Source organism: Poecile atricapillus, chromosome Z (assembly GCF_030490865.1).
Source record: "Poecile atricapillus isolate bPoeAtr1 chromosome Z, bPoeAtr1.hap1, whole genome shotgun sequence".
Classification (NCBI taxonomy): Eukaryota; Metazoa; Chordata; class Aves; order Passeriformes; family Paridae; genus Poecile; species Poecile atricapillus.
In genome coordinates, this window is record NC_081289.1 from 15869317 (window position 1) to 15885158 (window position 15842).

The 15842-nt window shown below is 43.2% G+C and overlaps 1 protein-coding gene across 15 annotated transcripts in view; it reads left to right on the forward strand.

Annotated features, from left to right (window-relative positions):
• Positions 1 to 15842, forward strand: part of LOC131592661 (liprin-beta-1-like) — a 109861-nt gene that overhangs the window by 90615 nt on the left and 3404 nt on the right. For 7 of the 15 annotated variants that reach the window (XM_058864321.1, XM_058864319.1, XM_058864325.1 and 4 more), the window contains 13 exons: positions 144 to 274; positions 2183 to 2236; positions 2859 to 2919; positions 3990 to 4019; positions 5794 to 5968; positions 7433 to 7465; positions 9943 to 10084; positions 10364 to 10492; positions 11073 to 11223; positions 12500 to 12611; positions 12755 to 12843; positions 14664 to 14786; positions 15546 to 15671. In XM_058864321.1, coding sequence (XP_058720304.1) covers positions 144 to 274; positions 2183 to 2236; positions 2859 to 2919; positions 3990 to 4019; positions 5794 to 5968; positions 7433 to 7465; positions 9943 to 10084; positions 10364 to 10492; positions 11073 to 11223; positions 12500 to 12611; positions 12755 to 12843; positions 14664 to 14786; positions 15546 to 15671 — 1356 coding nt within the window. The remainder of the gene's footprint in view (positions 1 to 143; positions 275 to 2182; positions 2237 to 2858; positions 2920 to 3989; positions 4020 to 5793; positions 5969 to 7432; positions 7466 to 9942; positions 10085 to 10363; positions 10493 to 11072; positions 11224 to 12499; positions 12612 to 12754; positions 12844 to 14663; positions 14787 to 15545; positions 15672 to 15842) is intronic. The other 8 variants (XM_058864323.1, XM_058864327.1, XM_058864331.1 and 5 more) reach the window with 6 other exon arrangements.

A 15842-nucleotide genomic window follows, 5' to 3' on the forward strand; every position in this document is an offset into this window, starting at 1 on the left:
ATTCTATTACAACAAGGAAAACATCACTTTCGAAACCTTATTTCAGATCCTTCTCTTCATGGTTTATCTGTTGCTCTTTTTTCATTTATGATTGCTTAATTTCAGCTCAGAAGATTGTAACATATAGTCTTCCTTCTTTTGAGAATTCCTTACAGATCCACACCAGCATTTTACAGATTTCAATCCCTTCCTTTTCATCGACATCCAAGAGCTCAGAAACTGTTGCAGAGAGACTGAAAACACACTCTAGGCCAGATCCTGCAAGTGAAATGAGGTATTATGGTTTCCATGTATTTTTCAATTGTAAATCAAATATTCTATGACATTTAAGAAGAGCAATAATCTGTCAGTCATTGAATTTTCAAGTCATTAGCCAGGTAAACAAGGCTAGGATTCCCTTGCCTAGCTGCTGCAAACCAAGCTAATGTTCCTGAAGTGAATTGATTAAATCCTGAGTAAGCAAGGGCTGGTTTGGTTGCTGTTGTAAACAAGACCGATCACTTTTTTCTTTAAAAAAAAGTGAACTCATTTATTAAAAAAAACCCAAGAATGTCTGAAAGCAAGGCCCTGAGATAAGCCCAGAAGCCTGCACAACAAATCGGATAACAAAGAAACCCGGTACAGCGCAGACACCACGGCAGCTGGGTGTTCCTCAGGACTCAAGTTCCCTCGGGAGACCCCAAGTAGAACTTTCAAGCAGCCTTTATATCCTCTGGGGGTCTGTGATTGGTGCTTTCGTCCATCCTCCTGCTGATTGGCTCGCTGTCAGTCCTCTCATTGGTCTCTACAGATGAACATCCTGGACCAATCATTTCCCATTTTCTCCACCTTATGGGTCAGTCTCTCCTCCAATCAAACCTCAAGGTGCTGTCTTCCTCCATGACACTGCTTTTCTAGAAGAGTCCCTGTATTCAATTCACCTCCCTCCTCCCACATGGTCCGAACCAGCCGTTACTTCTCTTACACTGGTACATTTAGCGCAATCACCAAACAATGATAACTTGTAACCTTATCCACTAGAAATTAGTTCATTTGTAACATTAACCACCAGAAAATAGTTCATTTATAACAGTTGCTGTTGTAGCAGCGCTCATGATTTATACCAGCTGCTTTACCAGGAATGAACAGAAGGAGAGGGAAGCTGATCTAATGCAATGAAGGCCACAGAATTGTTATTTTTGTCTAGGTTTGCATCATGGAAATACGGTTGGCGTGGCATAGGCTCTGCCAGCCCTGGTGATTTGTGCTCAGACATTTTTCAGAGTGACTAAAGATGGTTGTAAGGCACTGCCAGAACGAAAGGGCTTCCGGCTCTAACCTGAGGCGGGGAGAAACCCAAGGATTGTGTGGCTGCAGCCTGGGACTGTGGCTGAGCTGTGGCAGCCAGGGATCCCTGTGCTTGGAACCAGCAACAGCTGCTGGCTGAGAAGTGGCTGTCACCTTTCACCAGCATTTCTAATCTTGCACCCTCCTTGTCCTGGGAGGAAACCCAATCCCTGCAGACCTGCACTGGCACTGCAGGGAGTACAAAAAAGCACCCCAGACTCACAGCTCAACAAAGGCTGTGGTTGTGTCTTTTTCTTCTGGGTCCAGATCCCTGGCTTTATCTTAAGGAGTATCAAACACTAAGAATCCAGAGGCAAGGAAGTGTTGACTTGAAACAATCATCAATCTGAATGTGAAACATCAGTGCAAGCTCAATTTGATGTGTGATTTTTCCAGTTCCAGTCAAGAAGAGGATCCAGAAGCTCAGCTTTGCTCAGTCTGTGTTGTGCATGTTCCTCATGCAGCTCAAGCCATTACCAGCAGGGATTTCAACCGTGTCTCCTTCTGGTAAAAAACAAAGCAAGCACTGAACTGCAGCAAAGTTCCCTTTGCTGTGGGTGATGACTGAGAGATGGTGACCACCACTCCTTGTGTTGCTGCAGACCCTGCTGGAACCTCTGCATTTATTGAAGCCGAATAGTAGTTCAGTATTGTCATCATCTTACAGTGAGAGTTGTCTTTCCTGGGGCTCTTGAGCTCACCTTTGTCCTTTATCTTTTACAAGACTTGCCACCACAGCGGGGAAAATTTTCCCTGTATTAGTACCATAAGAGCTGAAGGGAAAACAGAATTAAAGCAGGCTGAGATCATAGGATTTCTGTTTCTCAGCCTTTTTTCCTATCTTTTGTTTTTACAGTGAAGGAAGATCAACAGGTTCCTCCCCTGAAACTCATCTGTGTGATAGTCCAGTGTAAGTGCCATAATCAAAACTGTTCAGTGGACATACTTAAATGTGACAGTCAACTTGAACCCCCACAAAGCACATACATACACATTTACATACATATGTAAATAAGTCAGTTAATTCTAGACTAGATGGTACTTGGTGATGGTAGGTTTCTGCTCATGTCCCATGCTTTCATGATCATTATTTTCCTGTGCTTTATCTGGGCATATGGTACTTCCTGTTACATTGTGAAGCATCTCTAATTTCATGGTAGACTGTCAATGTATTATGAAATTTATAGTTTTCCACAGTGCATGCACACATGATTTGCTGTTTTCTTTTGATAGTGGGGGGAAGGTGATCAGCTGACTACAATGAGAAAATAATTTTTGTTTCTGCCACATATCCATATTCCTAAAGCAGCAGTTATTCCAGTGTGGAAGTTCTTACAGTATCTCATTAAACTGCATGAGCTCTGATTACTGCATTTACTGCACTGAATTACTGCATCTTAATTCAAATTATCATTTGGTTTAGTGTATCTCATCATGTATTATAAAGCTGTCTTTAAAGCTGATTCTTTTGAGGGTCTTTATCTTAGCAAATTTAATTCTAATAACTGAGCTTGGTTTTTATGTTGTTTCAGAACTTCCACACTGCAGAAGTCCAGCAGTCTGAGCAGTTTGAGGAAAGACACATCTGAAGTGGTAGGTTTGGTCTCTTACTTCCTCCCATCTCCTTGCACATAGGTGTGACATCTCTGTTGCGACCCTGTGGGTGTTGTGTTGCCTTCTGAGAAATTCTGAGTCAAAGCAGGGCTCCTTGTGGCGTGTCTTGGCAGTGGTCACACACATGTCACATCTTCCACATTCTATTATAGAAGAAAATCTGTCCTTGAAAACACAGGTGCTTTTTTTAAAATCTTTGTATGAGGTTTTTACCCAAGACTCTCTTGCTGTGTTTTTGCTCAGATAATGAGGTGGGATTTCTTTACTGGATATGCTTTTCTGATTTGAGACAAGAAAAAAATAACTACCACCACCACTTCCTACCTGTGCTTAAGGTGAATAATTTTGGAAGGCCATGTAATCACAATAAAATACAGTCTGGGCTGACTGTATGTTTTAGGTAGTCAGAAACAAAATACTGAGCTGTTGGATGTCTGGGGATAGCTTCAGTTCATGTTTCTGTGGAAGTGACCAAAAGCAGCTAATCTCTAGCAATGCCATCAAATCAGTGTGATTCGTGTGCTCTTTTGTGACAGCCTGAACTCCTAGAAGCTCCTGAATTCCCTGATACCTCCTGTGCCTTGCAGTGCAGGGGGGAGGCTGGCAGGACTGAAAATGTCACCAGAACCTGAAAAGAGCTGGCCTTCATGGTTTGGGGGGAGTCTTTGGTTTTTTGTTTGTTTGGACAGACAAGGAGTAGAGGCTGTGGATATTTTATCTACTTGGCTTCTACCCTGCCTGGTTCCTGTTCTGGGTCCCTCAAGCAGCTCTGCCTGTGAATGCCTTAACATTGTGCGTGTCACTAATCATGTGCACAGCTAATCCTCCACAAAGTGAACCACAGCAACCCTATTTCCATGTTGGCTCACTGACCTCAGACCAGGCAAGACTTAATCTGTGTGAAATACAGCTCTGAAGAGATTTATTTTGGGGAAAAGGAACAGTCAGGGAAGGGTATTTCAGTCAGAACTTAACTCTGGGTAATCATAATGAATTGAATACTGGCTGTAAACCATGACTTTTTAAATGTCTTAATCTTTCCCAAACAGGACAGAGACTGTGCACAGAAGCCAGGAGAGGTAATGTGTGATGTTTGTGTGTGTGTGTGGTGATGTGTGTCCTTGGAGAAACACAGGCAGTGAGGAGGTGTTGGGAGGTGTGGAATTGCCACGTGCCGTTCCAGAGGGGGAATGAAATCCTGCAAACAGGACAGTGAGGAGTCTCTGGTGGGTGCCACTGTCAGTGCTCAGTGCTCAGCATGTCCTTGCCTCCTCACACGTGGATCATCTTCCAGTCTGATTGAGCATAAGGTTACCAGCTAAGCTAACGTTTTTCTCACACTAGATAATTAGCAAAGCTAACCATTAAGCATTTTACTGACTCTGTAATTATCTTTGATTAGTGTCTCTTTAAAAACCTTTGGGTTTCTCAATTGTTTCCTGTGACTAGCAAGTGTGTTTCTGAAAAGCCCATCATTGTAGAACAGTCACCCTTTGGTACCTTAAGGCCACATCTTGCAGTCCTTACCTCTAGGAACACCTGAGCAGAGGTGACAGACCTCAGACACCAGCCCTAGGTTGAATACTGTATTGATTCAGCAAAAGCCAAAGGATTATATTTGGGCTGTGAATGGTTTTGCTTCCTTCTTTCAGAGAGACAGTGAAACAGCTGGTGAGGTTAAAGAACTGCTTTAAATGGGGTAACTGGAGTGTCTGATACCTCTCTTGGTATTTCTGCTCCTTGCTTGATATGTAATTTCCTCTTTGCTTTGGCAGTGGACACAGTCAATTAATCCATTAATTAAGAAATTGCAGAGCAGTGACAGACAGAAAGAGCTCTGTTGACACTTGGCAGAGAACCAATGTACTGTGGGGTGTTGTCTCTCTGCTTCCCACTTACTGCGCCTACAGCTGCCAGTGGGGGAGACAGAGACCCTTCAAAGCTGGAGAAGTTCAAAGCCTTGCAGGACTCTGTTTTTACCTTTGCCATACCTTTAAGTCAGCCTTACAGAAATTGAGAAACATCTTAAAGAACACAATTTACTCTTAGCACGTAGTGATAGTTATCCTGGTTCCTGAACATATGCCAGTGTTTAATCCCAGCTGACAACAAAGGACCCCACAGCTGGTCCACTTCCCTGCCTCAGTGGGATGGGGAGGAGAATCAACATAAAATAAGATAGAGCTTGGGGGTTGAGATATGAACAGTTTAATAATTGAAACAAAGTAAAATCCTAATAATAATAATATAATAATAATTAACTAATAATAAAAGGGAGAGGAAGAGAGAAAGCCCTGAAAAGACTAATGATGCACCACAATACTATTGCTCATCCCCCACTGACCAATGCCCAGCCCATCTCCAAGCTACAATTGGCTCCCCTTCCCAGTAACCCCCACAGTTTATATACTGGTCATGGAATTCTGTGGTGTGGAATATTCCTTTGGTAGCTCAGGTCAGCTGTCCTGGACATGCTCCATCCCAGCTTCTTGTGCACTTCCTTGCTGGCAGAGCATGGGAAAATGGAAACTCTTTGACTCAGGGCAAGCACTGCTCAGCAACAACCCAAACATCCCAGTGTTATCCACATTATTCCCTACTAAATCCAAAACACAGCACTGAACAACAGCACAGTGTTGAATTAAGAAAAAGTTAACTCCATCCAGCCCAAACCAGGACAACATATTCCAATGAAGATCTTGTTTATGTTTTTCTTAATGGTTTTTACATTCCGTATTTTTGTAGTGACAGATGAGAAGGACTTCACAGTTAATCTGCCAGTGGTTACTTTGCAGACTCTCAAAAGGCCTTCTGCAATTCCCTTGTATTGATTCTTTATTTCCTTAATTCAAGCAGGTTAAACCTCCTGTGGAAGGCAATAATTTTGCAACCCTCCCTCCCAAGTCTCCTTCCCACGGTGGCACAGGCGACGAGGACAGTTTCGGCACCCGCAAAGCCAGGTCTTCCTTTGGCAGAGGCTTTTTCAAGATAAAAAATAACAAGAGGACTGCAAGTGCCCCCAATCTGGGTAGGTACCATGCCTCTGCATTCAGATTCTGTGCATTTTGAAGCATCTTAACAACAGCTGTAACTGCCTTAAGAAGCAGGAAAGCCGGCCTTAGTCTCACCATGACTTGGTGGCACTTCTGACAGTAGAATGTTTAGAAAATACCAAACAACAGGAAAAAAAAATCACTGATGTAAGGAAGTGTTTGATGTGGTTCAGACTCTGCTGTGGTATCTCCCCTGGGACCTTGTAGGGGATTGCTGCTGTATGAAATGCTGACTGTCTGGCAGTAGTTCACACATGGGATTTGTGGGGGTTTTTTCCCCCTGGCTCCATCCTCATATCTTTTCATAAGATTTTCTTTTATCTTTCATAAGATTTTTCAGATACACAGAAATAGGACAGCAGCACTCAGTCTTTCTCTCTTTTTTTTTTTTTTTTTTTACTTAAGCAGCCTTTCAAAAGAAGTGGTGACAACAGGAACAGGATTGGCAAGTCATTCAAGCTCACGTTGATGTTTTTACTTGTAGTGTTGGTGGGGGGGTATTTTGGTATTGTCATTTGGTGACATTTGCATATGACAAAGAAATAAACAAAATGCTCTGCTTAATGCAGAAGTCGCTGTTGCCACTAACTGGAATTCTACTTATATTTACTGCTCTGCTCTGGCAGTCTTTCCAATGATCCAGTTCAAGCATCCAGCGAGTCCCTGCACCAGATCTACTGCAGGCACCTGAGGTTTTTGTTTATCCTCTTGCATGAGATTTAGGAATTTAGCTATCTATTTCAGAAGCCTGAAGGGGGATAGCTTCTTCTTTGTTACTCAAAGAGAATTTCAGATTTTTGTTCAAAACAAGTAACATACCTACACATTGATGATATGCTGCCTATATTTCCCTGTGACATACAGCCTGGGAAGTTGCTAGCTTACTTGGAATAGATGTACAGTCAATTCTGAGGGTTAGACTCTTCACTTTGGTTTATTTCATGTTTGCTTTTGTGTAATACCCTGTTTTGTCCTGAAATTAATTTGTCTAACAAAGCACAGTACTTGTGGCTGTCATAAAGGAGTGGAAGATGGGTCATCTAAATCAGGGTGCTGTAGCTTTGAGTAAGTTATTGATGTTATCCAGATTTCAGTGCTTCCATCTGTAAAGTTGCTGTCCACATATTTGCCACCTCACAGGAGCAGTGGGTCCTGGAGCAAGTGACCCCCCTTGCACTGAAGTGAGTGCAGTGCCATTTTTCTCTCTACACCACAGAGCTCTGCTCCACTCCCTTGTTGTGAAAGGGAGGTCCCAGTGAATTGGTGATCCTAATGCCATGTGAATTCAGCATTCGTGTGGCGCTTGTGTCTCACGTCTCTCCCTCCTTTTGTCCCGTACTTTGTCACCTTGAGTTTTGAATTGTGTTTGACCTTGTGCCTCTGCGTGTTCTCTCCCGTTGTGCTGCGTGTGGGTTTGTGCCTTGTGTGGATATCTGAAGATCGCAGTCGAAGTGCAAGTGCACCTACTTTAGGTACAGTAATCCTGCATGCCTGCCCGTGCCAGCCCTGTGCCCTGACTGCTGCTAACAGCTGGCTGTGGCCACACACTTCCCAAACCACAGCCAGGCACCAGAGCTCTGCATCGGAACTTCTGCCCATCACTAAAAGGAGTTTTCACGTAACATTCGCCCTCTGCTAGAAGTCAGCTGTGCTGTTCCTGAGTAGCTGCTACTAATGAGAGATTGCGGGTCAATTTGCAGAGACTTTTGCCGTAACTTTGAGCACAAAGTTTGAGTACTTTTGGTGTGCTTTGAGGTACCAGGTGAGAATTGGTGATGCTTAGTTACCTTTGTGCTGCCACTTGTCCTAGATCCACTGGAGGACTTTATAAAGGGTGGTGAAGTAAGGAATGAGCTGTATTTCCCAGGCATTCATTTCAGGGAGTTCTGAGGGAAAGCATATGTAATTAGTCTTCTAGATGTAGTTGTATTTATGATATAATAAAACAAATGAGAAATAACTGGGGCAAATGGGGAAGGAGCCATTCACATAGTAAATAAAAACCAGTCTTGTGATATGAGCATTCCCTGGATGCTTCTGACCAGGGCAGGTCAGACCTGTCTTTGGAAGCAGAGTTGTGTCATGTGGGGTGGTGAAGAGACCAAGGGCTTTGGGCCCTCTTTTTTCTCATATGGCCCCCTAAATGTTATCTGCTCTACAGGGTTGTGTCAGTGCATGAAAAGGAGCCCGGTATTTATGATATAATAAAACAAATGAGAAATAACTGGGGCAAATGGGGAAGGAGCCATTCACATAGTAAATAAAAACCAGTCTTGTGACATGAGCATTCCCTGGATGCTTCTGACCAGGGCAGGTCAGACCTGTCTTTGGAAGCAGAGTTGTGTCATGTGGGGTGGTGAAGAGACCAAGGGCTTTGGGCCCTCTTTTTTCTCATATGGCCCCCTAAATGTTATCTGCTCTACAGGGTTGTGTCAGTGCATGAAAAGGAGCCCGGTATGAGGAGCAAACAGTGCAATTCCCGCATATCTCTGCTACTAATGCACCCAACCTTGTCCTGGTGTTCTCTTTATAGAATGCCATTTACATGTTTTTGGTTCTTTTTTACTTTACCTTCTACAAGTAAAGCAAAAATCACAAATGCCACATCCTGGTTTGATGTTAGTTCTGTCTCTCTCTCACTGACAGGATCCCTGTGTTTGACAGTGGCCAAACCAAAGTGCCTGGAAATGATCTTTTGTGTGACCTTGCTGCTTCACTGCAAGGTTTGACGAGGTGGAAAATGGGACTTGTTCATAGATATTCTGGCTGAACCATCTGAAGTTTGCCCAGCAGGATACACTGGCAAAACCAAGAGTTTGTTGCTGGTCATGGCCCTTTTGTGGCCATCTCAGCATCAACTCTGTGGCTTGTGGGACATGTCCCAACAATATAAGCTCTACCTTGATGCATTGTTTACTTTTCTCCTGGAAGTCTGAAAGTCCATTTCAAACACAAGTGATGGTCATTTAATTACAGAGCTATATTAAAAGATGCTGCAAGTGATTCCAGGCCTGACTGCCTTGCCACGGCTGCTTCAGCTGAACAAGCTCATGCTCTCACTCCTCCCCAGCAAGCAACTGGCATAAACTCCGAGTGGTAGTTTTATTCAGCTATCTGGCACTTGCTGGCACATCTCTGCTTATGTAGTCTAGTAGATACTGCAATTCTATTCGTTTCCTTTTTAAATGATCTTAAAATTTTTTCTCCTTTAATAGTTTAGCTTTTGTGGCAACTTCCCCTTTAGGGACAAGAGCCCTCAGGTTTGTTGTCATGGAAAACAGCTACAGATCAAGGATTTAATATTTTTAGAGTGGGTGGTGATGTTGAGGATCTCTGATCAGAGATGTTTTGTTCACTCAGAAGATACGGTTTAGACAGAGTCTAAAATCCATGGTGTTCCTCTGAGGAGGAACAAAATATTCCACAGTTTGCAGAAGTGAGGGAAAGAGGGCCCTCCTTCTGCAGCAGGAGTTTTGTTGCTAGAATTTCCTGGCCATGGAATGAAATACTACATGTTATTGGGGAAGATAGCCACAGGAAGGTTACTTGGCTTTCTGTGCTTTGGGGACTCCTGGTTTAGTTCCCTGTCACTGCTCTGAATTGTTTTTGGGCACCCACGTGCCTTGGCTCTTCCTGTGAAAGCACTGTAGGAACACGCCCTCAGGAAGAGTAAATATGGGATTTAATTCACTGCGTGATTCACGAGGTGGATTTTCCCACCTTGGAAGCGAGGCGCTTAACTGAAGCAGAACATTGCCTTGGAGCATTACCAGCCAGGCCCATGAAGGAGGAACATGTGGCATTTCTCATGGATTTTCCCATTCCTCTTTGCCCCATTTTCTTGACATGGTGGCTGTCAATAATCTAGCAGGAGTCATTCCCAAGGTCAGGAGCATGTCTATACAGTCCTGCATAAGAGGGTCTTGACAGAGCTTTTGTTTTCTGACAGCTGAAACAGAGAAGGGATCTGCAGACCACTTAGATCTGGCTGGCTTGCCCCCTCGCCCAAAAGAAGCAGATAGTCTGCAGATGACACCACCTTCTCCAGATTCCAGGAAAAAGGCCAAGGGAATCAAGAAGTTGTTTGGAAGGTAAGTAAAAGATGAGACATGACCATTCTCCAGAGCTGGGCCTCGGGCAGGGGTTTGCTGGGAGCACACCTTCTATTTCTGCCCTGCCAACATGTGGCTTCACGGTTTAATATCCCAAGAGCAGGAGCCTGTGTGGTATTTGGGAGAGATGAGACTAGGCTGGGGGCAGGTAGAAGAGGAGCTACAAGCCCTGGGGGAGATCTTGCCAGTGTTGGTTGCAGTGGGTGGCAGTGATGTGCCTTTTCCTTAGCCAAATGTCAATGTGCTTTCTTCCTTTAGACTTAGAAGAAGTCAGTCTACCACCTTCAACCCAGAAGACATGTCTGAGACGGAGTTCAAAAGAGGAGGGACAAGAGCAACTGCAGGGCCCCGGCTGGGCTGGTCTCGGGACCTGGGGCAGTCCCACAAGTAAGACACGAGTGGGGCCAGTGTGCCAGTGCTTGGATCCTGATGGCTCTGGCCAAGCACGGGGCCCAAAGGAGAAGGGCAGTGCCAAAATGAAACATCCCCTCTCTTCTCTGAGCAAAACCAGGCACATACAGTCCACTTCCTCCTCAGAGAGGGTCTCTGCAGGATTGAGGTGGGCTGAGTGCTGGGGTCTTGCTGCTGAGCTCTTGCCTTCACAGGATGGGGCAGCACATGAGCCCTCATGTGGCAGTGACAGATACTCCTTTTGTGCCTTTTCTGCTGCACTTCGAGGGATTAAAGGAGAAAGTGAAACATTCCAGTCTCATTCCAGAGCTGTAGCCATGCTAGGCAGCAGAGGTGGCTCTTTTCAGTAGGATTATAGGAGGCTGTGTTCATTGTGACAGTCGCAACAGATCAGCAACGCCCAGCGCTTCATTGTGCTGGTAGTTCCCCCTCAGAGATTGTCCCAGCTTCCACAAGATGTGAATTAGGCTTAGCTTTTGGCTTTCTCATTGTTTATGAGAACAGAAGGTTGGAAACAAGGGATTTATCAGTCTTTTTTGGGTAAAATCTACTGCAGTGAGCTGGACATGCCATTCGCAAAGTGGACCAAGGAGCAGGTCTGCAACTGGCTCCAGGACCAAGGACTTGGCTCTTATATCAATAATGGCAGGCACTGGATATTGTCTGGACAAACACTTCTGCAGGCTTCTCAGCAGGATCTGGAAAAGGTGAGGAATATCAGAAACACTCCTTTCAAATAAAGGTACAAAAAAATATCACAGTTTCTGTGCATGTAAATCAGGTCTGTAAAGTGCACCTGGTAGAAAAATGGAAACTAGATGAGTTTTCAAAATACTGTCATCCGCAGTGATGCCAAATCTGTTTCTTTTTAGCTGAAGTTTTGTAGAAATTTAATGCTCTGTAATGAAGCTAATAATTATAAATATGTGATCTAACTTCATTAAGCATGGACACATCACATGACTGTAGTACCTTCTAAAAATATGCACGTGAGACTGCCTCATTATCATATGGGTTTGTAGCCCTGCTTCATTAGCAGTCATATGTGCTACAGTTGTTTTATGCCTGTGTGAGAAGGGTATAAAAAGGTGCTGTTTTGGTCTGATTGTATTTTCTGTCCATTTTATACAAAGAGGAATGAGGATTTGTTACACACAAGTTGATCAGTGTCTGTCTTTATTTGTTGCAGAATTGCTTGTCTATTTTTAAAAACAAGAAATACAGAAGAAATTGATTCAATTTATATTTTTAATCCCTAATATTTGCTAAAGGTTGAATTTTCAGCTTTTTAAAAATCTCTTCACCGAATAGTAAGCCTGTTTTCTCAATTGGGTAGTTACACAACAATTGGACTAAGAGAAGTATTATGAACATAATGTAATGTGTTACTTGCTTGTAATGTAATGTGTTATAATGCTTGTAATAGTGTTATCAGAGGTAACATTAACCAGCAGGCACTGCTGAAAGTGAAATGGGATTAAAGAGATCCTGGAATGGCTGCATTTGCAACTAAACTGAGGAATAATGTTATGCATTTGGAAGCATTAATGAATTTCAGTCATTCCTGGGACTTTCCTGTGCTGTTAACGAAATAATTATTTTAATTTTACCTGCCTAAGTGGGAGGGGAAGAATTAATCCCAGCAAGTATTTTTTTGAATGCTAAAGTTTTTATTATATTGTGGGATTTTTTTTTTTTAACCTAGTATGAGAATATTGTGGCCAACATTTTAATGCAATTTGGGATCCATCACTCCTTGAAATTAATCTACAACACTGTGAAACTAACCACCCCAGAAAGTGGGCCTTTCCCTAGTGCTGAACATGTGCTAAAAGGACGCTGAAATTCAGCAAATAGAAAATGCACCTGCCACGTCACCAGCAGTGCTGTTAAAGTGTGATTCTTAGAAACCCTTGGTCATTCATCAGAGGGAGGAATAAAACAGTATTATCTCTAGATTTACTGCTTTTCTTCCTTTCACAGGAGCTTGGGATAAAACACCCTTTGCATCGGAAGAAGCTCCAGCTTGCTCTGCAGGCACTGGGATCTGAAGAGGAAAACAACCATGGAAAACTGGATTACCACTGGGTTACCAGTAAGATTTTACTGCATGCTGAAGCAGTGGCTTTGGATAGGGGTCCCTAATCGTGGCTAATTTCAGGGTGCTGAGGATGGGAACAGTAAGTGGTGCTGGCTAATCTGGCTGCCACTGTAACAGGAGTATCTGTCCTGCCCTAGGGTGGCTGGATGACATTGGCCTGCCCCAGTATAAGACCCAGTTTGATGAGGGGAAGGTGGATGGCCGCATGCTCCATTACATGAGTGTGGTGAGTAAATGGCTTCTTCCTTTTCTGACATCCTTTTCATGGTCTTCAAAGGACCCCTTTAAACAATAGTGAGTGCCCTGTCTTAATGCCAATAGCTGTAACCTATAGAAATCAGATACTGCTGTTCACCTGTAAGCATTTCCTAAGTTCTTTCCATCTTTAGAGCTACGAGGTTCTGGCCTAAGAGCAAACACAAAAAGCAAGAATTTGGACTCATGCATCAGAAGTGGGCAATCCTGAGCTTGACAGTTGTGTGTCACACCGGTGTGCTCAGGCAGGGATTGTACACAAAGGCACAAATGCAAAGGTGCAAATGCTGTGGTTGCCACTCATGCTTTTGCTGTTCATGTTATTAATTAGTAGAAGCAGATGGAATCCTTTTCTTCAGTAAGCAAGCATTCTGTCAGCTTGCTTATTTACGTGGATGCATAGGTGAAGAAAACCCAAGCAATTTCCTTTGAAGAAAATTGCAGTTCTGAGAGCCAGCTTGTTTGAAAGCAGGCTACACTTAACAGCTTTTGCATTTCAAAGTGCTTAGCACAGGCATCACCTCCCCACTCCCCACTTCACTGCCAGTCAGGTTTCCTTTGTGTAAGGGCTCAGGTAAGATGAGATAAGACCTTCCTTCTCTGGGGATATAAATGCAAATTGAACATGGCTAATATTCATTCTTTCTGTACAACAAAGAAGAAATTAATCACAGCCCTGCTCTCTCATGAACCATGAGTTACCTTTTCATGCCACATTTGCATCTGTTTTGCGTAGGTTTTATGTCATGGTTTGCGGTTTTATTTATTATAAGATTGTTTCTTCTTTTTAACCCTGGGAGGTGTGATGCCAGCAGCCTCCACTGAGTTTGATGTTGTGTTGGGAGACTTTACTACCATTGTCACTGCCCTTTAATTGTAGATCCACTGGGGATATTTTTAGAACAAGTTTAACTATCAAATTATGGTAACAGCTGTAAATAACCAACAAAATATGCAAAGTATTAAAATAATATTTGTTACTATCTTTTGAAGTTACTCCAGCTAAAAATAAATAATAGTGAACATTTATTATTTTATAATAAAATACTTAATATTTAATTAATATAATAACATTTATTATTTTTTAATAAATGAAATAGGAAACCATGACATAGTTAACCTACTGTCAGATTCATCACAAAGTTAGCTGAACACTGGGATGTTTGGGTTAGCAAAGAATCTTGTCTTAAATATCTGACAAAATGGATTCCAGTGCTCATAACATATAAGTAAAACTGAAAGATTAAGCCATGCTAACCCTGGAACAAGGGTGAATAAATTTATTTAAGTTAGCCAAATTGCATTTTGACTTCGAGACACTTTTCTTATTCCCTCCTATTTTTTTTTATTCTAACCATAGAGAATGTCCCAGTTTTCAGGGTAATTTATTGTTTTCAGTTAAACTTCTAGCTGGACATTTCAGGTATTAAAACTTCTGGCAGGATTAAATGCCAGGTGAGTCTAATGTAGTGTGTTGGTGCTGTCCTGGATCTTTTCCTGTCACTGAGGATGTGTTATCTCACCCTTTTTCCTTCCTTGTTACCCCACATTTCTTGTACTAAGCTCTGTACCCTGTGTGAAAAACATCCCCCAAGAGCTAGTACAGTGCAACACAGAAAGTTTTTATCTTGGGACAGATGGTTTGATATGAATTACCTGTCTGACATATTAGAAACTTCCCCCACGTGTGTCAAATGTGCCATTTTAAGCCAGGGGCTAAAGCAGTCCCCTCCAGGAGAATGGATGAATAAGCATGTCTGTGTTTATTAACCCCCTCTTGCTCTTTGACAGGATGACCTGCTGTCCTTGAAGGTCGTCAGTGTCCTTCACCACCTCAGCATCAAAAGAGCCATTCAGGTTTTGAGAATAAACAACTTTGAGCCCAACTGCCTGCGCAGGAGGCCGTCTGATGAGGTACTGCTTTATGAGGAAGCTGTAAAGAGGAATCCTCTAGGGTTTTGTCCCTGGTGTTTGATTATTCCTGCTCTGTTCTCTCCTCCTGTCTCCTCATTCTGCTTCATTTTTAGTTTCCTGTTTCTCATGTTGTTCTTTTAACCTCAAGCTTTGACATCACGTTCTTTCCTCTACCTGCCATGACCCCAAACTCATGTTCCCCTTTCCAAGTCTCCCATATCTCCTCCAAGCCAACAGCTGGCTTGTTTGGCCCAGCCTCTGATGTGCTGTCTGGAGCACAAATCATCTTGAACTCAGTGCACTGTTGCCATGAGTCTTGTGCAACTCCCTGGAAAACTGATGGCTGTGACAGTATTTTCTGTGTAAAAGGAGCTTGGCCCTGTTACCAGGCAGGAAACTGCCATCATTGTGTTTTGGAAGCAGCACATGCTGGATGGGGCAATGGGTGACAAAACAACCCAGTGTACTGGATTTAGATTCACAGGGTGCGAGAACAGCACAGGAGCTCATGGAACCAGCTGAATTTTCAGCTGTATTGGTAGAAATGGCAAATAACCCTAGTGCACAGTGCAATAGTCAAATGATCTGACACACCCCTGCCCCCTGCCCAAGGTAGCAATCAGAAAGAGAGTTTTTTCTCAAGTGCAAAGTAGGATTATATTCCTTAAGGGCAGGAGAGGTACGTTTCAGTAAAGATTTGGGGTGGGATTGAGCTGATTTGGGATGTCTTCCTTACCTGCCTGTCCCTCCTGTTGGCAGAATAATGTGACACCTTCCGAGGTCACCCAGTGGACCAACCACCGCGTGATGGAGTGGCTGCGCTCCGTGGATCTGGCAGAGTACGCACCCAACCTGCGGGGCAGTGGAGTGCACGGGGGGCTGATGGTGAGCTTTTGGGGTGGCTTCTTCCATTTTATGAAGGAAAAAGATGTCTGGGAGTCACTAGGTCAATGTTCTGACATTATCTTTGCTGCACATGCTTTTTCTGCTTATTCTGCTTAATAAGAAGTTTTTTACCTTATGGTTTAAAAGATATGAATGTCTCGAGGGGAAGTA